General features: G+C 42.5%; 1 protein-coding gene across 2 annotated transcripts in view; it reads right to left on the bottom strand.

Annotated features, from left to right (window-relative positions):
• The window catches only part of bms1 (BMS1 ribosome biogenesis factor), a 50143-nt gene extending 28908 nt beyond the window's left edge, over positions 1-21235 (bottom strand). Inside the window, exons 1-16 of one of the 2 annotated variants that reach the window (XM_055926156.1) lie at positions 21084-21235; positions 18465-18488; positions 16763-16954; positions 16233-16423; positions 15677-15756; positions 15051-15239; positions 13752-13894; positions 11705-11826; positions 11200-11393; positions 10735-10880; positions 9815-10446; positions 8135-8236; positions 7717-7874; positions 7273-7354; positions 6690-6949; positions 3087-3275 (exon numbers count right to left, since the gene is read on the bottom strand). In XM_055926156.1, coding sequence (XP_055782131.1) covers positions 3087-3275; positions 6690-6949; positions 7273-7354; positions 7717-7874; positions 8135-8236; positions 9815-10446; positions 10735-10880; positions 11200-11393; positions 11705-11826; positions 13752-13894; positions 15051-15239; positions 15677-15756; positions 16233-16423; positions 16763-16944 — 2670 coding nt within the window. In that variant the 5' untranslated portion in view covers positions 16945-16954; positions 18465-18488; positions 21084-21235. The remainder of the gene's footprint in view (positions 1-3086; positions 3276-6689; positions 6950-7272; positions 7355-7716; positions 7875-8134; positions 8237-9814; positions 10447-10734; positions 10881-11199; positions 11394-11704; positions 11827-13751; positions 13895-15050; positions 15240-15676; positions 15757-16232; positions 16424-16762; positions 16955-18464; positions 18489-21083) is intronic. The other variant, XM_055926157.1, reaches the window with a different exon arrangement.
• Positions 21236-21439: the final 204 nt, after the last annotated feature.

The raw sequence follows: 21439 nt of genomic DNA, 5'->3' as shown, positions 1-21439 counted from the left end.
GCACAAGCTCACTACTAAACTGACCTGGCAATCCTACTATCGTGGACACTTGTCTCCAAGCAGCATTTTTTGTGTTTATGTCCCTGTAGCTGTCAGGAGTTGTGTCAAAAAGACACGGTTTTGAGGATACTGCGAAAATGATTCCCTCCTCCATGTGTCCAACCGCATGCGACCATTTGCAAAAGGTACCTGCATCAGTATAGTTGCCTAGTTGCGCAAAATGTTATGCAGCAGTGATGCAATGACGCAGTCGGTGTGTTCGAAGCGTTAGAGCTGGCCATTCGACCAAACTGAGCAACCAGGCAAGAAGGACCTTTGTCAGGGTGGTGACCAAGAACCTAATAAAAAAGTATAATTATTACAAATTATTTATTTTTTATTTTAGTCGACAAAAATGTGACGAGACGAGAATTCCATGTGAGACTAAAGGACATTTAATTTTACGTGAAGCTCCTTTTCATCTTTTGTCCTATCAGAAGGATGCATGCAGAATATTTTATGCCATCTTCTCATTAGCAGAATTTACATCTTTCAGTTGCGTAATCTGACTGAGCTGATCTGTGCGGCTCGCACACACAGCTCTTAGGTGGTCTCTTCAGTCACTCGTCAATCTTTTTGAACTGATGCGAAGCCAGGACACTTCATTTGTCACTAACCTCAACTAGAAACAATGTTGTTTACTCTCCCTCTTACTTCCATGTAGCTAGCTAGCTTCTGTATATCGATGTGATGCAATAAAGAGGCACTATCAGAAGGGATGATAAATTTAGAAGGAGGGGAGATCTAAAGATGCAACAACTATCAGGGGTTGCTAATATGACTAAGATAATGCTTTTGGCTGCTAAACAATGAAAGAAAGTTGATTTTAAAACCAATACCACAGGAGAGCTTAGTCTTTAAAATAATTACCTCCATATTTCTATAGTGGGTTTGGGGCTCCCGAGTGACGCAGCAGTCTAAGGCACTGCATCTCAGTGCTAGAGGCATTACTACAGACACCCTGGTTCGAATCCAGGCTGTATCACAACCGCCGTGATTGGTAGTCCCATAGGGCGGCGCACAACTGGCCCAGCTTGTCCGGGTTTGGCCGTTGTAGGCCATCATTGTAAATAAGAATTTGTTCTTAACCGACTTGCCTCGTTAAATAAAGGTTAAATATTTTTTAATGTTTTGGCTATACTCTACTTTGAAACAAGGTACTTAGTAAAATTTCAAGGTTTCAAACAATTAAGGAACAGGACAATTTTTGCGACGCTAATGATGGGCCTAACCATCTTCTGGTAGATGGAAAGGTTTTCCCAGAAACCTTCAATTAAATGTTAACTAGCTACAAAGTAGCCTATGCCTACCCAGCAGAATGATATCATGATATCAATCCAGTGGCCATTTGTTTTGCAAACTCCATCTCATGTGTAATACAGAAACACTGCTAACCAAACAGTGCTAGGTGCCTGCAGTTGAATTAAAGGGTAACTACACTCAAAATGTAACATTTCTTAAATTTTCCCCCAGACCTCAAAAATGGTCTCCTGATGTGGTTTAAGCATTGTTGTGGACTTAAAACGCTGTTTAAACGAAAGTGTTAGAGCGAGTTTAGGCCTATGTGACTCTCATTTAACTTTTAACACAGGGCGGGGTTGTTTAGAAATATTTTTAGCAAAATGTTTTTTTTTTTTTTTTTTTTTTAGGGGAGGATCAGCTTAGTATTGCGGAAAGAATGTTGCTTCCAATGTAATTGTCTGCATCATTTCCATTCCCCCATATTTTTTGGGGTAAATATATATATCCATACACGTATGCATACATATACACATATATACATACACATACCTATTTAGACATACATACTTTTTTAAAGAATATTCCTTTATTATTATTCCCCGCGACCCTACCACCAATCCCCCAATTGGAGTAAACTTATAAACACTTCTGCTTTTACCTTCAATTTCTACATCTTATACCAGTCCACTTTACAATAGTTCTCTCTTATTTGTTCTTAGTCCTTCCTCTATTTCTGTTGTCCATCCAATTTTATTTCCACTTGTAACTGTGCTATTTCACAAAAGCTCCGCACCTATACACATTTTTAGCAAAATGTTAGTATACCCACTTCTCCAGGCACCACTACATCACTGATTTACAGCCAATACTATTCCCACTGTACATAAACGATATTGGTTCCTCAGTCAAAAACTGTAAGCTACACTTATGCTGATGACAGTGTGCTGTACTCTGCCTCCTCTTCAAACCAGGCTATAGCTGATCTGCAGACTGCTTTAAAATGTCATACAAAAATCACTTGTTGACCACGAACTGGTACTGAATGCAGATAAAACAAAGTATATTCTGTTCTCTAGAGCTCAGACATATCTGCACACTGAATGGAGAGTCCACTCAAATACCTTGGCATTTGGATCGATGACAAGTAGTCATTTAAAACATGTAGATGAGCTCACGAAGAAACAGAATTAAAATGTGCTTCTTCTACAGAAATAGATTGTGCCTTTCGCTTGATAGAATAAATTGTTCAGTTGACTTTCCATCACTGTGATCTGTATCAGGAAGTAGGCTGGCCATCATTGGCAACGCAGAGAACATTGCCTTCTGTTCATTTATAAAGCGCTCGTGCATAAACTACCATACTACATTGCTCCTGACCTACAGAAGTACAAATACCTTACTCGCTCACAGTAATTCCTGTTCTCATTACTGATTTAGGTAAAACAGCCTTTAGTTTTTTCCACATACATGGAACACATTTTAGAATACCCTACAATTGGACGCACCATTGCCTTTCAGACATTTCAGGGTATTGGTAAATTATTTTTTTACAGAGGAATGCATGCGTTTCAAAAAAATATTTTTGTATGTTTCATGCTCCCGCCTTGGATTGTTATAATTGTGTCAGGCATTTTTGTGAATCGGGGCTTCCTTGTAAAAGAGACATCGGTCTCACTGGGACATCCCTGTATTTAATAGAGTGATATTTCAGAAACAGCCAAATAGTTTGTTCTTGAACTGGAAGTCCAATTCTTTCTACTTCAATTGAAATGGAACGGAGCCTGACTCGTTAACCCTTCACTTACCTGCAGGTAGCCTACATTCCCCTCGCTGGCACCTAGAGCCCCGAGGATGATGGGATAGTGGGGATCAAAGTTGGTGACAAACTCGCAGGGCAGGGAGGGGATCTCCAGACGGACATACATGCCAGGCCGGAAGCCCTCGTACTGGACCCGTGTCTCGTCATCCACGTCCTCAAACTCAGCCCGGTTCAGCTAGGAAGAGGAGAAAGGTTTAGAGATTGTGGTGAAATGAAAGGCTCAGTGGGTTAGAACATGGTGTTGTCAACACCAGGGTTGTTTGTTTGAATCCCACACGGGCCACATACTGAATATACTTTGTGTCAGTGCCAAGGTTGACAGTCCTGTAAGTGGATTTAACATTTAAAAAAAGAGCATGCACAGTTTTGTTTTGCATTTTAAGACTGATTTTCCCTCATTGTGCCTGATGAACATGACCCAATGTCTGATCGGAATACCCCTGACAACTTTGGTTTCCTTTTGGGCATAATACGATGTTACCATGACCCTGTTTGAATCATTTCCAAATGCATCCTTAGACGTAAGCACAGATCTGGTGGTTGGGTAGGTGCAAGTAAGTTTACCACCCTGTTCACTCCCCAAGTCAGATCGGTGATTACGCAGTGGTTGAGTGGTAACACTCCCGCCATGTCACATATGCGAAGCTCCCCACATATGCGAAGTTCCCTCTAAGCTGTGTGTGTGCGCAGCCGTGACCAGAAGCTTGAACGTCACTCAACTTTCTACAGTTTTCCCCTTTAGTTAACACTATCAACGTTTGTCTCTACTGTGGCAATTGTGAACACATCAACGCAATACTAGCCACTTTCAATGTAATGTACCGAAACAAAACTAATTATGCAAGATTTCGTATGCAAAACTAAATGTGCAAGAGATTTTCTTGGAGTAGGATTCTATTGCATTGACTTGCATGACTCGGCAGTATTCTACACGGACCGGTGCGCCATAACCAATCAGAGCTGCAGTAGGCCTATATACAAATAGACATTGCCATATGGATCTGTGCCATTCACTTTGAACTGGACTGTGTTTAGGCTACAGTATGAGCGGTCTTGAGTAGATGCGCTTGTTTTGAGATCAAAGTGAGAGCTGCATGTTGTTAATATTCTTGGCTACTTTGAGTTATTAGCCCTGTTATAGCTCATTTCTAGTCAACAATGGGGGAGTGGTTGCTTCCAACAAGAGCACAAAACGTGTACATTTCTTGCCATCTTTGAAAAGAAAGTCAGGTACTGAGCTTTTTAATCTCTTAACGGGGAAGTGTTGGATTTTGAGACGGTCTTGAATAAGTAGCCAATAAGCAGTGTAGCATTTGTCTGATTCTCTAATAATGGTATGGGAATAATAATGAATTTTATTTTGTAAAGTGGTTTCTTGCATCAAACAACATTTCTCAGTCACCTCCTTGGATAAACAGGTTAATTTCAAGCCTGCATGTAAAACATATTTATACAGTTGAAGTTGGAAGTTTACATACACTTAGGTTGGAGTAATTAAAACTTGTTTTTCAACCACTCCACAAAGTTCTTGTTAACAAACTATAGTTTGGCAAGTCGGTTAGGACATCTACTTTGTGCATGACACAAGTAATTTTTCGAACAATTGTTTACAGACAGATTATTTCACTTAATCACAATTCCAGTGGGTCAGAAGTTTACATACACTAAGTTGACTGTGTCTCTAATCAGCTTGGAAAATTCCAGAAAATAATGTCATTGCTTAAGAAGCTTCTGATAGGCTAATTGACATCATTTGAGTTAATTGGTGGTGTACATGTGGATGTATTTCAAAGCCTACCTTCAAACTCAGTGCCACTTTGCTTGACATCATGAGAAAATCAAAAGAAATCAGCCAAGACTTCAGAAAAATAATTGTAGACAAGTCTGGTTCATCCTTGGGAGCAATTTCCAAACACCTGAAGGTACCACGTTCATCTGTACAAACAATAGTATGCAAGTATAAACACCATGGGACCACGCAGCCATCATACCGCTCAGGAAGGAGACGGGTTCTGTCTCCTAGAGATGAACATACTTTGATGCGAAAAGTAAAAATCAATCCCAGAACAACAGCAAAGGACCTTGTGAAGATGCTGGAGGAAACGGGTACAAAAGTATCTATATCCACAGTAAAACGAGTCCTATATCGACAGAACCTGAAAGGACGCTCAGCAAGGAAGAAGCCACTGCTCCAAAACCGCCATAAAAAAGCCAGACTACGGTTTGCAACTGCACATGGGGACAAAGATCGTACTTTAGAAAAATGTCCTCTGGTCTGATGAAACAAAAATAGAACTGTTTGGCCATAATGACCATCGTTATGTTTGGAGGAAAAAGGGGGAGGCTTGCAAGCCGAAGAACACCATCCCAACCGTGAAGCACGGGGGTGGCAGCATCATGTTGTGGGGGTGCTTTTCTGCAGGAGGGACTGGTGCACTTCACAAAATAGATGGCATCATGAGGGAGGAAACTTATGTGGATATATTGAAGCAACATCAAGACATCAGTCAGGAAGTTGAAGCTTGGTCACAAATGAGTCTTCCAAATGGACAATGACCCCAAGCATACTTCCAAAGTTGTGACAAAATGGCTTAAGGACAACAAAGTCAAGGTATTGGAGTGGCCATCACAAAGCCCTGAGCTCAATACTATAGAACATTTGTGGGCAGAACTGAAAAAACGTGTGCGAGCAAGGAGGCCTGACTCAGTTACACCAGCTCTGTCAGGAGGAATAGGCCAAAATTCACCCAACTTATTCTGGGAAGCTTGTGGAAGGCTTCTCAAAACATTTGACCCAAGTTAAACAATTAAGGCAATGCTACCAAATACTAATTGAGTGTATGTAAACTTCTGACCCACTGGGAATGTGATGAAGGAAGTACAAGCTGAAATAAATCATTCTCTCCTATTATTCTGATATTTCACATTCTTAAAATAGTAGTGATCGTACCTGACCTAAGATAGTGAATTTACACTAGGATAAAATGTCATTTATTGTGAAAATCTGTGAAAAACTTTAAATGTATTTGGCTAAGGTGTATGTAAACTTCCAACTTCAACTGTATTTTTTTTTTTAAGTCGAATGGAATGTAGGCATTGAACACCACATATTGGCTGCTACTGTAGGCCGAATGATAGAACAGCTATTTCCATGCTAAAATGTTCTGTGACGCGTTTTTCTCCATTGTTTTTGTATGGCCTACATTATGATCAAATAACCACAGTAGGCTACTTGGCCACTGTTAAAACAAACTTAAAGCAGGTACAGCCTCAGTGTGCACAGTAAACATGCACCAGAAGTTCACAGTTCAAGTTTACACTCAGCAGACCTGAAATTTGCACAGTGACTACATTTTTTAGGGAACATTGGCTGCATCCACCCTTCCCACTGTTTCTCCCACCTAACTGTAACCCCCACTCATTTCATAACTGTCTAAATTAAGTGTCAAAATACTTACACAAAACATTTTTTCTTTTTTATCTGTGATTACATCAAGAAAGGACAAAGAAGGCATTTCTGAAGTACTCAAACAGGGCCAGAGCCTCCTGTCATATCAAAGGTCATACCTATGACCCCATAACCCCTCACCTCTGCCTGTTTTTGCATCTCCTCCTTGAGGTCGTCAAAGTAGGTGGCGTCTCCGTCGTCATACTCCGTGTCGAAACGCTCCTTCAGCCGCCGTTTCTTCTCCAGACGCTTGTTCTTCTGGGTCTCGTCGTCCACCTTGATCAGCTTCTCCTCCTCCTCCTCCTCCTCACTTTCTTCCTTGGCTTGGTCCTTCTGCTTGCCAGCTTTCCCCTTGTGCACTGCCCCCGTCTCCAAGTCCTCAAAGTCGCCATACAGCTCCTCTAAAAGAGAAAAGAAGAGCGAGTTAGCGAGGGGGTGATAATGAACAGTGGACTTCTGATATACAGTACATAGCCCTGATGGATTGGGACTACTCTGTTGGGAATATGAGCCCATATCCGGAGCACATGAAAATAATTTAAATTGGGGAAGATTAATTTCAATTACTCTCTGCTTACCATATTCGATGTGAACACAGGAGTCGACCTTTACAGATTGCATTTAAAAATGGGACAAATTGCAGTTATAAAGCACTTAAGGATAAGACCAAGAAAGTCATGAAAACAATCCCAACATTATTAAGCAACGAGCAGCAACTCCTTACCATCCTCTTTCAGCAATGTAGCAGCATCTTGATCGTCTTCCCATTTCCCCGTCACAAAACAGTCCCGTATCGAGTCCAGCATCTGAGGAAACAATATTTATGTCATTTGGAAACTAGATAACTAATTAGAAACAAATATTCTCTAAATTTAATTCATCTCTTGAATTGACGGAAACAAAACTGTATTGACCCCAACCCAGGTAAGAATATGAAATGTATGGATGCCTCCATCCATAGCTCCTTCTAACGTCTTACTTAATGCCTTTCTTCCAACTGTTGGTCTTTCCACACTTTAAAATGTCCAGAACCAAGTAAGGTGTGCTAGTGCTGGGTTAAAACAAAAATGTGCAACCCTTGGGGTCCCAGAGGAAGATAAACCCTGTAGTAAAAGAGATGGGACAAAGGAAAGGGGCGCTACAATATGGTTTTGTAGATTTGTTTTACCTCTTCCAGGTCCCAATTGTGAGCGGCATCGGGGTCAAAACGGGAGCAGTCCACACCGTCCGTACGATGCTTCTTGCCCTTCTCGGGGCGGCTGACTCGAAACAGCCCTCCCAGCTCCTCATCCTCCTCCCCATCACCATCACCATCATCCTCTGCCACTGAAGGAAACAAGTGTAGTCAGTCTGAAATCAAGGCTAGGCACAAACAGAAGCAAATGGGGCAAAAGTCCAATAACAAATGCTCATTTTCATTGCTAAACGTTTTGCTATAGTGTGCATTAATGAATACACTAGTGCTCAACAAAAAGACCGTCTTGACATTAGGATGAAAGGGAAAATGTCAGTAAAATGAATAGCAAAAAATTCCTTTAGAACAAAAATGTATAATATTGTTACTGAAATCCAGGAGGAGACGTTACCTGTGCCGTACACCAGTTTACGCAGGTTGGGAGCGGCGCGCTGTTGCCGTAGAAACGCCTCCGACGCTTTCTGTTGCAGACCCTCCTTCCACCGCAGTGCCCCTGAGAAACATGAGGTGGTTTAGGGTCAAAGGTCAAATTAATTATTGATTCCAACTTAAGTTTTTGTTCCATTTGGCCACTTCCCCGCCCCATCAGTATTCACAAGGTGAAAGCAATATGGCAGACCGAAGCACGCATTCTGAATCGACCCGTAGCTCCTAGGCACTCCTGTAAATGTAATACGATTGGATAGGTCATTAGATTATCCTATCACAAGGCAAGAAACCTATCCAGTCCCATCAGATCTACAGGAGTGCCTAGAGCAGGGGTCGGGAACCTATGGCTCCCGAGCCAGGTGTGGCTCTTTTGATGATAGCATCTGGCTCGCAGATAAAACAAAATATTCTCACTTTTGTTTTATTTATTTTTAATTTTCTCCCCTTTTCTCCCCAATTTTCGTGGTATCCAATCGCTAGTAATTACTATCTTGTCTCATCGCTACAACTCCCGTACGGGCTCGGGAGAGACGAAGGTCGAAAGCCATGCGTCCTCCGAAGCACAACCCAACCAAGCCGCACTGCTTCTTAACACAGCGCGCCTCCAACCCGAAAGCCAGCCTCACCAATGTGTCAGAGGAAACACCGTGCACCCGCCCCCCTCGGTTAGCGCGCACTGCGCCCGGCCCGCCACAGGAGTCGCTGGAGCGCGATGAGACAAGGATATCCCTACCGGCCAAACCCTCCCTAACCCGGACGACACTAGGCCAATTGTGCGTCGCCCCACAGACCTCCCGGTCGCGGCCGGCTGCGACAGAGCCTGGGCGCGAACCCAGAGACTCTGGTGGCGCAGCTAGCACTGCGATGCAGTGCTCTAGACCACTGCGCCACCCGGGAGGCCTATTCTCACTTGTTTTAATCTATCCATCGATTTTTCACTGCTCATGTCCTGTTCAGGGCTGCAGGAGCAATTGTCCATTATTTTAATTAAATGATACTGGCCTACGTTGGCCGTTGCTAGGTAAAACAGGTAAACGCCTCCTTTTGAATCAGTCTGCTCGGTCATTAGCTCAAAGCTAACCCTTCGACGAAGAAGATGGCGAAAAGAAAAAAAGATGACAAGTATCGTACATTTCAGGACGAATGGACCGAAGAATTCGCCTTTGTGGAGAGAGCAGGTTCTGCGGGGTGTCTAATTTGCAATGACAAAATTACATCGATGAAATGGTCGAATGTAAAGCGGCACTTCGACAAATTCAGAGGCTTATTATACTGACATTTAGTTGAATTCACTTTTAAAATATATTATATGGCTCTCACTGAAATAAATTTCCAATTTTTTTTGCTTTCATGGCTCTCTTAGTCAAAAAGGTTCCCGACCCCTGGCCTAGAGAGTAAGGGCTAGGTTGGTTTTGAATTCAACAGACAACTGTTGGGGTAAGGTGCATCCATCAAAATATTGCTTACACCAGGGTGTGCAGGTTTTTGTTCCAGCCTGCCACTAACACACCTGATTCAAGTACTCAACTTGGTATTCAATTCAGAGCAGCATTATTGAACAAAAATCTGTGGACCCTGAAGAGGTAGTATAGACAAGGGGGAGGGGCCACAATGGAAATACGCTGAATAGACCGAATATTACCTGCACTTTCATAGCACAGCTCTCCTCCCTCCATCTCCTCATCTTCCTCTTCCATTTTGGAGGTGGCCTTTGACTTCTTGCTTTCTTTGCCCGAGACAATGGTTTCACAGTCATCTTCTATTGAATCACTCGCATCCTCCTCCTCCGAGCAATGACCCGAGTCTATTGGTTTGAGATCACCCTTTTCCACTGCACCGTCTTCTTCATCTTCTTCCCCCTCCGAATCACTTTCCTCTCCTTCACTCTCCTGCTCTCCCTTGCCCCCTTCCTCCTCCTCACTCATTTCCAGCTCATCCTCACTATCTGCAAAGGCAGGTACCTCCACCACTGGCTCTTTCTCCGCTTTCCTTTCCTCCATCTTCTGTCTCTTCACTGGAGGGATGGTCTTTATTTCTTGCTTCTCTTTTGGTTCAGTTTTGTCCTTAGCCTCTTTCTTCAAAACAGTTTCTTCTTCTTCCCCCTTGTTTACCCCCTCATCCTCTTCTTCAGACTCTCCTTCCTCATCCCCCTCTTCGTCACTGCTACCCTCGCTGTCATCATCATCATCTTCCTCTTCAGTGAAGACAGCCTTCCTCCTCTCTCTCTGTGTCTCAGGGTCCCAGACTCGGCTCTCCTGGGGTCCTGACGTCAGCCTGTAAGACAAGATGGAGACCAACACAAGTCAGAGGCAAAAATATATATCATTTTCTTTATTCCTTTATTTAAGGGTCCACTTTTTATTTCATAAAAGAACAAAACGGCAGCCACTTGGTTTGCTATAAAGCTAAGGATTAGGACTAGAGAAATGTAGCGACTCAACAATTTTAACAATGAGGCTGTGTCTCAAATGATTCCATAGTGGCTTTCAAAAGTAGCGCACAATGTATGGAATAGGGTATCACTTGAGATTTACAAGACGTTGTTGCGTGAGCGTCACTCACCCATTCTCCTCCTCCTCCACTTCCCCGGGGGTCAGGGCAGTCGCCCCTGTGAATAGTGACACTTTGCTGGCGGCCATCTTGGCATCCAGGGTGGTGTGTGTACCGATGAGGGATTGGACCAACTCTGTGGTGGGACGGACCTCCTCCTAGTGGACACGGGACAGAAATAACTGACTAATGGAACATAGGCACACACATTACCAAAATCCTCTGGACATTATCTAGGTTCAGGGGAGAGGGAATTTTCAATGGCCCATGACACTAGGTTTAGTACACTCATTTCAACAGTCTCAGGCCATTGTATATAACAGGAGTCAATTATATTCAGGAGGACTTCCATATAACATCCATCAACTATCTGACTTTGACCAATAAAAATACATAGTTTTTTCTTTTTTGTTAAATGTTTCAAAGCATTTTCCTTTTTTGTGTCTTACTGAACATGTCCCAGGGGTTGGAACTGACCTGTTCTTGATTGACGTGGCCTCCGGGCAGGTCGATGTACACTGCATCCTTATCGTACACGACCCCCCCGACCCCCGCCATGGGAGCGTAGAGCAGCCGCTCCTTCTCGTTCAGCGCCCTCTTCTTCTGCGCTTCAGGCAGAGCACAGGGGTCTGGCAGGAAGCTGATGTCTGCCACCGCAAAGTCCCCCACACCTGCAGAGGGTGCCATCATGTGTTAGGTTTCAAACCAAATTGCCCAATGTTAAGACAATATAGCTTTCAGAATCAATGTTTTCAAAACCCCACTTTTGTACAACCGTCGGAGTGAAACATTTCCCAAACACACCACCTCAGTAACCACATGCTATGTTTATTTGCAAAATGCATAGTTGAATGTGAATAGTGCATGTCAATATGTACTAGGTTTGAGAGTATTGATGCAGTATTAAATTAATCTCTACAAGTTAGTGTTCCCCAAAAGGGCTCAGATTCTCATTTGCTCTGAACCCAATGAGCATACTTACCAGGGATATGGACCTGGCCTTTACTCTTCAAGTATGTCCCCCTCAGGTAGCCATAGAGAGATACAGTACGATCACACTTGGGGTCCACCCTCATCATCTCGGGGTCCGTCAAATCTTCCATGCTGTGTAGATGGCGAGTGCGATCGAGGAACAGTGAAGGGGTACAGTTCAACAAGAACATTTGAAAACGGAGTGAAAACCAAAGCAGGGTGCTAGGATCCATCGCTCATAGGCACGCAAGTGTGCACAACACACACGCACAAACCATAAACATTCTTTCTATTAGAAAACAGCTATGTTACACACAATAACCATACATGGCACCATACAACAGCAGCGTAGCATTTACAAAACAATAATAGCAACATACAGTACACACCATTTGCCCAAAGTCCGGGTACTGCTTCTCCCTGGTAGTTAATTGATCCATGTCACTTTCCCTACTCTGAATCAGTTCTGGCTACGTTCCATTACAAGCACATTGTTCTAAAAAGTCTGGACTAGAGGTCGACCGATTAATCGGAATGGCCGTTTAAAATCGGGCCGATTTCAAGTTTTCATAACAATCGGAAATCGGTATTTTTGCGCGCCGATTTGCCGATTTTTATTTATTTATTTTTTTTAAAATTATTATTATATATTTTTTTACACCTTTATTTAATCTTTATTTAACTAGGCAAGTCAGTTAAGAACACATTCTTATTTTCAATGACGGCCTAGGAACATTCTGATTTTTAACCTTGTCAGCTCGGGGGATCCAATCTTGCATTGATTACATTGCACTCCACGAGGAGCCTGCCTGTTAGCGAATGCAGTAAGCTATGGTAAGTTGCTAGCTAGCATTAAACTTATCTTATAAAAAACAATCAATCAATGACTGTCATTGCTCCAATGTGTACTTAACCATAAACATCAATGCCTTTCTTAAAATCAATACACAAGTATATATTTTTAAACCTGCATATTTAGCTAAAAGAAACCCAGGTTAGCAGGCAATATTAACCAGGTGAAATTGTGTCATTTCTCTTGCGTTCATTGCACGCAGAGTCAGGGTATATGCAACAGTTTGGGCCGCCTGGCTCTTTCCGAACTAATTTGCCAGAACTTTACGTAATTATGACAATATTGAAGGTTGTGCAATGTAACAGGAATATTTAGACTCATGGATGCCACCCACCCGTTAGATAAAATACGGAACGGAATAAACGTTTTGTTTTCGAGGTGATAGTTTCCTGATTAGTCAAAGGTATATGGTTTAGAGAGAAATAGTCAACAAGTTATAATTCCTGTAATAACTTACTTGCGGCTGAATTTGAAGGGGTTCCTTCGTTATTTTACCGTTCATGTCTTCCATAGAGAATGTCTTGATCCACTTCAAATAAGGTCGGTGTTTCGTGCAAGCTTAAACCGCCTCGACATTTTGATACCAGTGTAAATCTCACTAGGATAAGGTAACGTTTGTCAACATATTTTCATAAATCCACACTACAATTTTTTTTTATCTTCGCTTATATTTAGTCAATATTGACCAGTTACCTTGTCCTATGGATATCTACACAGTTATAAAATTGGCACGGTGATGTAAGCCTACACAAAACACAGACCTTATTTTAAGTGAATCTAAAAAATATCCTATGGAATAAATGAAGGAACCGCTTTTCAGATTTTGCTAGGTGTCATGGGAATTATGACTCGCACTTTGGTTGTCAATTCTTACCATGCCCATTATTAAAATAGGATTTCCTGCATATAGAAATGACAGTTTTTGTTTTCAACATTCATCACAGGTAACTTAAACTCCATTTTTATTCAAACAGTTGAGTATTTGTCTCCTAAGCAGACTCTTCAGTATCATTGTCACTTCAGTGCTGTGTGCGTGTGTGTATTTATGTATTATATTAAGTTAAAATAAAAGTGTTCATTGTTCATTCAATATTGTTGCAATTGTCATTATTACAAAAATGTGTGTATGATATATATAGTCCTCCAATAATCGGTATCGGCATTGAAAAGTCATAATCGGTCGACCTCTAGTCTGGACACTCACCGGTCGGCCACGACGTAGGGATGAGATTGCTGCCACACCAGCGGGCGGAACTTCATGACGGAGATGAAGCGGCCCAGGTTCTTGACCTCCTGGGTCTGGTACTCTCCGTACACCATTCCGGACAGGTAGAAGAGTTTGGCACCCTGTGGGAACAAAAAGGGAACGTGGAACACTGTTCAGGAAAGGGACTTGTGTTGGATTAGGTTCAGAAAATAACAGAGGCCATGTTTATGAGATTGTTAGCCTTTATAACTATAACACATTTACAAGCTCTGACAGATAGTGTACACTTTTTAAAACGTTTTATCAAGACAAACCCGAAGAAAATCACAAGTTAACTTGTCACATCGATAGCACAAGAGAAAAAAGCTGAGTTGCAGGATGTATGAAGGGGAAGTGCAGGGTTGGCACAGACTGGCCAACTCTCCTAATTTACCTCCAAGGTTTATCTAGCACATCAGAAATATCTCAGCTCTTGCCAAGAAATTAAATATGCTAGCTATAGATTGTATATATAGATTGTATATATTTAGTTACAGTATGGTGTTCAGTTGTTGATGCTCTGTACCGTTTGAATATATTTGTGAAAACCAATAAAAAAATACTTCAAAAAAACCTGTCAAACCAACTCCATCATCAAGTTTGCTGAAGACACAACGGGGATAGGGCTGATCACTGACAATGACGAGAAAGCCTACAGAGAGGTGGTAAGAGCCCTGGCAGAGTGGTGGCAGGACAATAACCTCTCTCTCAACCTCAGAAAAACCACGGAGGTGATCGAATACTACAGGATGGCTGAAGAGGTTTGGCTTGGCCCCTCAGAACCTCAGGGACCTTTACAGGTGCACCATTGAGAGCATTCTGTCTGGCTGCATCACCGCCTGGTACGGCAACTACACGGCCTGAACCACAAGGCTCTACAGAGGGTAGACTGCCCAGTCATGCAGGCAGCAGGACATCTACACCAGGCGGTCTCTGAGGAAGTTCGGAAGATCGCCAAGGATTCCAGCCACAGACTGCTCTCTCCGCTACCTTTCGGCAGGCGGTACCTGAGCATCAGGTCTCGGACGAACAGGTTCCGAGACAGCTTCTACCTCCAGTCCATAAGACTGTTGAGCAGCTAACCCTAAGCTGTCTACCTGCAGGGACCCATCTACCTGTACAGACCAGTCTACCTGTACTCACCTGCATTTTAAGAGACTATTTGCACGGACTCACTCACTCTTACACACAATTGCTAATACGATTTATGGTGTGAAGCCAAAGATAAAAAGTTTCTCATTCTAATTCAGTGCTGACCTGGTAGACCTCAGTCCAGAAGCGATGCTTGAGCCGCTTCTTGGTCTTGCGAAGGGCCTTGTTATTGCGGAACGAGTCTAGGTGGGTGAGCACGCCCATGATGCGCGGGAAGCCGTGCACCTGGCAGATGTTGAGGAACTCAAAGGTCTCCATCTCAAAGCCGAAGCTGGCGTCAATGAGCATCAGCACCTGGTGGACCACAGGGATGTCAGTCTTTAACTTACTGATAGCCTCACGTCAAGTCTATTTTTATTGTCTGGTAAGGAAGTCTGGGTTCAATTCAATTGTCTCAGATATGTGCATCTCAAATGGCACCCTACTTGCTATATAATGCACTATTTTTGACCAGAGCCCTATGGGTCCTGGTCAAAAGTAGTGCACCATGGGCCCTGGTCAAAAGTAGTGCACTATATAGTGAATAGGATGTCATTTGGGACTCACAAATAGTGTTAATGCCAACACCTCATTTTTGTAGCATGATAAAATATAGTAAAAAGCCAACAATAAGGCATCAAAACAGACACTGTACATACTCCAATATCATAAGAAGTACAATTCGATCTAGTTATAAATCCCTTTAAAATTCTGACATTTTGGCTTCAACCACCATACACAAATTAACTTACCAGGTCAGCAACCTTTGCCAAGTCAATCATTGTATTGATGTCATTGCTACACTCGATGAAGGTAAGACGCCTCTTCTTTCCTGAAAGGAAAATGAACATGGTGGTGCGGCGGCATTAGCACACAAGGTAAACACAACACATTAAGTGACAGCTCTGTGGTCACACAAGGTAAACACAACACATTAAGTGACAGCTCTGTGGTCACGCAAGGTAAACACAACACATTAAGTGACAGCTCTGTGGTCACGCAAGGTAAACACAACACATTAAGTGACAGCTCTGTGGTCACACAAGGTAAACACAACACATTAAGTGACAGCTCTGTGGTCACACAAGGTAAACACAACACATTAAGTGACAGCTCTGAGGTCACACAAGGTTGTATTCACTAGGAACTAAACGGAAGCAAACGTGACAAAATGGGGAGGGACTACCTTAACTTTTCCAAGAAGTGCTTGTTTCCATTTTCGGTTGCAAATTGCATTGCTATGGTGTGCACTAATGAATACGACCTAACTGATCGTAATACAGTAAGAAACATCCAAGCTCAGCTCACCAGAGACGATGGTCACAGGCCCGCAGATGTCCCCTAGTTTCTGCCGTGTGAAGTTTTTGATCAGGCAGCGGATGAGGGTGCTCTTGCCCACCTTGGGGGGTCCTACCACGACCACCACTATCGGGGGAGGTTCTAAAGGGGTGCGGTCCACCAGGGGTATGTGATGCTTCTTGGCCTTTAGGTCCTGGGCTCTGGGAGAGGAAAAAGTGTTTATAGTTTCCTACAATGTTGAACTGTGTCTGTCTGCACTTTTTGTGCCGCCTCCTCTACAATGCTTTTCTAAATCTCAATGCCTGTCCTTCTGTCTGAACCACTCAAGATACATGTTAACAGCATTCACTCTTATGGTTATTTCTATGAACTTGTAAACCACAGATTAGTGTCACAGTAACTAAAATGACAACAATATACTATGTAAACCTTGTGAGACAAAACAAAATAAATGCTAAAAACACAAACATGAAAGCTGATGGTGGGATGATTTTTCATGTAGTGTAGTATAGTGGGGCATGTATACGAATGCTGCTGACCTGTGGAAGGTTTTGGCCATGCGCACTGCTGACTGGACCGCAAACGCTTTGGGGTTCCTCTTGCGCTCGTCATCTCCGGCTGGAGTTCCCAGCTGCTTCCTGCTCTTCTTCCTCTCCGCCTTGGGCCCGCTGTGCTTCTGCTGGTGCCGCTTCTGTTCCTTCTTTGGCTCCTTCCCCTCCATCTTCTCCTATCTGACAATCACACAGGTCAGAAACTGTAGTTGAAGGATCAAATGTAGCTTTGCCTTATGCACATCCCACTTAATTAGGTGCTTCATGTAACAATCATTTAGATAGTTCCAACTACCTCTGTGTATGCGAGTGAAATACCTACAGTATCTCAAGAAACTTGCCCATAATGGTTGTAGTGCATTTACTAGTAACAACAGGGTCACTCAACTCATGGAAATCTGAAATAAGTATCAGTAAGAGGTGATGGCTTTGTCTGACAATATAAAAGTAACTGCAGCAACTTGGTCTATGCTACACATTGTACAAGCATTTTACACAGCTCACAACATAGCTAGTAGGACCGGGACAATACCAGTATAGCGATACTCAGTATCATAGCAAGGAAACAAAAAGCAGATTTAACATATTTCGGAAAACAGTCCTAATGTTGGAAACAAACATGTTGTCATCCAGAGTCATATTTATGTATTTTACAAGCTATAATATTACACAGTTTTACATACAGCAGGTTTTTAAAGGAGCAAAGAGTTACCAGCTTCGGGTTTTCATTTTGCCATGGAAAAAAGATTGAGATACTGGTATCGTCCCGGCCCTAATAGCTAGTGGGTGTTTTGGGAGCAGCACTACCTACAATCCACTACATGTAACAACATTATCATAAATTGTTTGTCTCATTTAACGACCATTAAGTTAGTCGTCTTTGTATTACAACATTTACTCAAGTGTTGAGGAGTCTCTTCTTGTACTTCTTAAAGAAAACCTGACTGCTGCATGTCCAGCTAGCTACCATGCAAAGAGATTTAGCTTGGAGCTCATTTCAACCTAAGCTACAGTTTGTACGCCAGATAACGTGATAACTTAATAATACGTTTCCATTACTGGGCATTACATGCTGACCAAACCGTGCGTCCGTCCGCTATGGCGGGCAAGTTGATTTTGTTCACCCACGCCAGACGCGATCAGGACACACAGGTTGAAATATCAAAACATTGAACCAATTATATTATATAATTTGGAGACAGGTCAAAAAGCATTAAACAATTATGGCAATTTAGCTAGCTTGCCGTTGCAGGCTACTTTGTTATTTTACCTGAAATGAACAATGTCCTCTACTCCGACAATTAATCCACAGATAAAATGGTAAGCCGAATTCTCTCCTCTTTCAGGGTTATTTTTCTTCTTTGGACTTTGGCAGTTGGCAAACAACTTTACAGTGCATTACCACAAAGATGAACTGAGTATGGACCTCAGTTCATCTTTCAATCACCCACGTGGGTATATGCTCCTAAAAACCAATGAGGGGATGGGAGAGGCAAGACTTGGAGCGCGTTGAGCATCACAAATAGAACCAAGTTCTATTTTAGCGCCTGGCCACGCAGACGCCCGAGCAGTGTGGGTGCAATGATTGAATAACATTTGTTGTTTATGTACATTTATTTTGCAACGCACACGAGCGGTGTGGTCAGCAGGTAACTCCGGACAAAACGTCACCATAGATTTTTCAACTTACCTGTCCTTGGCGATACTTTTTTCACTGAAACGAGAACAAAGAAAGTATCTTAGAAATGTCCGTGTCCGGTTACAGATAGTTCTCCAAAACAACAGAATATTCAGAAAGATATTACATCCACGTTTTATATCAAGTGAGAAATGCATCTTGCATTTGTTTTGGTCGCAATGTGTGATGCGCTGCCATCTACCACTACAAGTGGCCACGACGCATAGAAATGACTAGCTCCTGCAAAGATGTTGGGAAATGCAAGATGTCTGGCAGCTAAAATGGCAAGGGAACACCTCACTCGGTGCAAAACGTTGATTTAATATATATCTGAATAATCTCTTTTTTGGAGAACCACCTGCAACTGGACTAAGATCATTTCTTTGTTCTTGATTCAGTGATAAAGTAGCAATAAGAAAAATCTGACTATGGCAATGTTTTGTATAAGCTAAACTGTAATGCCAACACATTAAGATATGACATCTGGCATACAAATTGTAGCCGACTGTTGCCAAGTACCTCAACATAGTTGAGACCAAACTATAGTTGTTGCGTGCCTTTGTTTGCTGAAAGTAATACATTTTAATAAAACGTCAATCAAATACAACCACTGACTGAGAAATACTAAGGCACGCAACTTAGGACAAAAATGGGTACACAGGAAGGATTTAAGAATGTACATTTAAGTATTGACGCATAGTGACTCAAAGGAGTCGGAGGTTCATTTGAAAAACTCAAGCCTGCTGTCAACTCTAGCCCAACCGGCTGGCAGATGGCGCTATTGTTCCTTTTACGTTATTTTTGTCAACTGCGTCCAACTGGAATCTATGCAACTGGCTTAGCCAGCAGATTTAGACTATTACACTTGTTTACACTGAGCTGCACTGGAGTTGGAACGCCATCATGGTTAGATTTAGACACTGCAGAGCCGGCGAGAGATGGGTTGGAAAACAAACCTCAAAGGGATGGGATATGCCACTGCCCAGGCTTCCATCCAACCTTTTATGTAGGATTTTTTTTTTATCACGATATGCCTGATGGAAACAGCAAATTTATCAGTAAACGTTCCAAATGTCGACAAAACACGCTACACTTTTCCAAATCAGGAAGTAGCATTAGTGACTAGCATGGTGGTGGATTTTTTTTTTTTTTTAACAGTACGCCAATTTTACCCTTTTTGTACGGCTCGCCATTAAAGCTACGTAAGAAGGAACTCGACGCCCTTGCAGCCTGAATGGAGGATGTTTTATGTACGAGCCGGTCAACGGGGGACATGACAAGTGTATAGCCAACTACATAGATTAGTTGGATGCAGTTGGAAAAACAACCTAAAAGGAATATTAGCACCATCTGCCGGCAGGTAGCCTACTCAACTCTGAAGGAGTTGAGGCAAAGCTGGTGAATAAATGTTTTACTCAGGTAGTTTACCATTGAAAAAAATGGGCACAGTTCCAGTCTACTTAAGGGATGGCTCACCCATAGATACCGATCTCATCATGGACAACTTCAGCATTTTAGCAATGTTTCAACTACTTACTACTTTTTAGCTACTTTGCAACTATTTAGCATGTTAACCTAACTCCTAACCTTTACCCCTAGAAGGTTGTAAGTTTAGCAATAATACAAATTGTAATTCGTAATATATCATAAGAAATGGATGGACATTCACAAATTAATACCTATGAAATGTAACACATACACTGAATAAAAATATAAACGCTGGGGCCAATAAAAGGCCACTCTTAAATGTGCAGTTGTGTCACATAACACAATGCCACAGAAGTCTCACGTTTTAGGGGAGCATGCAATTGGCATGCTGACAGTGTAACAGTTAACTTTAGTCCGTCCCCTCGCGCCCTGACCCGGGCGCGAACCAGGGTCTCTCTGCACACAGACAACAGTTACCCACGAAGCATCGTTACCCATCGCTCCACAAAAGCCGCGGCCCTTGCAGAGCAAGGTGAACCACTACAAGGTCTCAGAGCAAGTGACGTAACCTGATTGAAAGGCTAATAGCGCGCACCACCGCTAACTAGCTAGCCATTTCACATCCGTTACACTAGCAGCAATGTCCACCCGAGCTGTTGCCAGGTAATTGAGAATGTTAATTTCTCTACCATAAGCCACCTCCAATGTCATTTTTGAGAATTTGGCAGTACGTCCAACCGGCATCAGAACCGCAGACCACGCCAGCCCTGGACCTCCACACGTGGCTCTTCACCTGCAGGATCTAAGACCAGCCACACGGACAGCTGATGAAACAGAAGTATTTCTGTATGTAACAAAGCCCTTCGTGGGGTTAAAACTCGTTCTGATTGGCTGGGCCTGGCTCCCAAGTGGGTGGGCCTAGGGCCTATGCTATTCCAAGCCCAACCATGGCTGCGCCCCTGCCAAGTAATGTGAAACCATTGATTAGGGTCTAATTAAAATTGACTGATTTCCTTATATGAACTAACTCAGTAAAATCGTTTAAATAGTTGCATGTTGAGTTTATATTTGTATTCAGTATACATGGAGTGTGTCGGATTTACATACAGAATAATACGAAATATTCTTAGACCCGTTTTCTGTACTTGTCAAAGCTTGTCAAAGCTAATTGCAACTTAGCGGGGAGAAATAAAGCCACATTACCTGCGAAATAGCTACGCCAAACAACTTGATTTCCAGTCAGTTAATGAAGCGCATTTGTTTACTTCATCTGGACAAATACAATAGTTGCAAAACAAACGTGTTACCAACTGTCTCACATGCGTACAGAGAATCCGGAAGTGATGGCCATCTGTATTTCCAGACGTCTAGGAAACATCCACCAATTTAAAAGTTCCGCCTCCTAACACGTTCCGCCATTTGGTTGTAATCTAATATATTTTTGCAGATATCTATCAATGACAAAGGAAGAGTGATTTAAAAGACTTCTTCTAAAATTGAATGGGAGCCACTACTTACCGGACACTTGACTCAAATTACGGCGGGTATGGTATTCCTAT

The sequence above is a fragment of the Salvelinus fontinalis genome, chromosome 6 (genome assembly GCF_029448725.1).
Source record: "Salvelinus fontinalis isolate EN_2023a chromosome 6, ASM2944872v1, whole genome shotgun sequence".
Classification (NCBI taxonomy): Eukaryota; Metazoa; Chordata; class Actinopteri; order Salmoniformes; family Salmonidae; genus Salvelinus; species Salvelinus fontinalis.
Note: the sequence above shows the minus strand (reverse complement) of the source record. Positions and strands in the feature narration are given on the sequence as shown.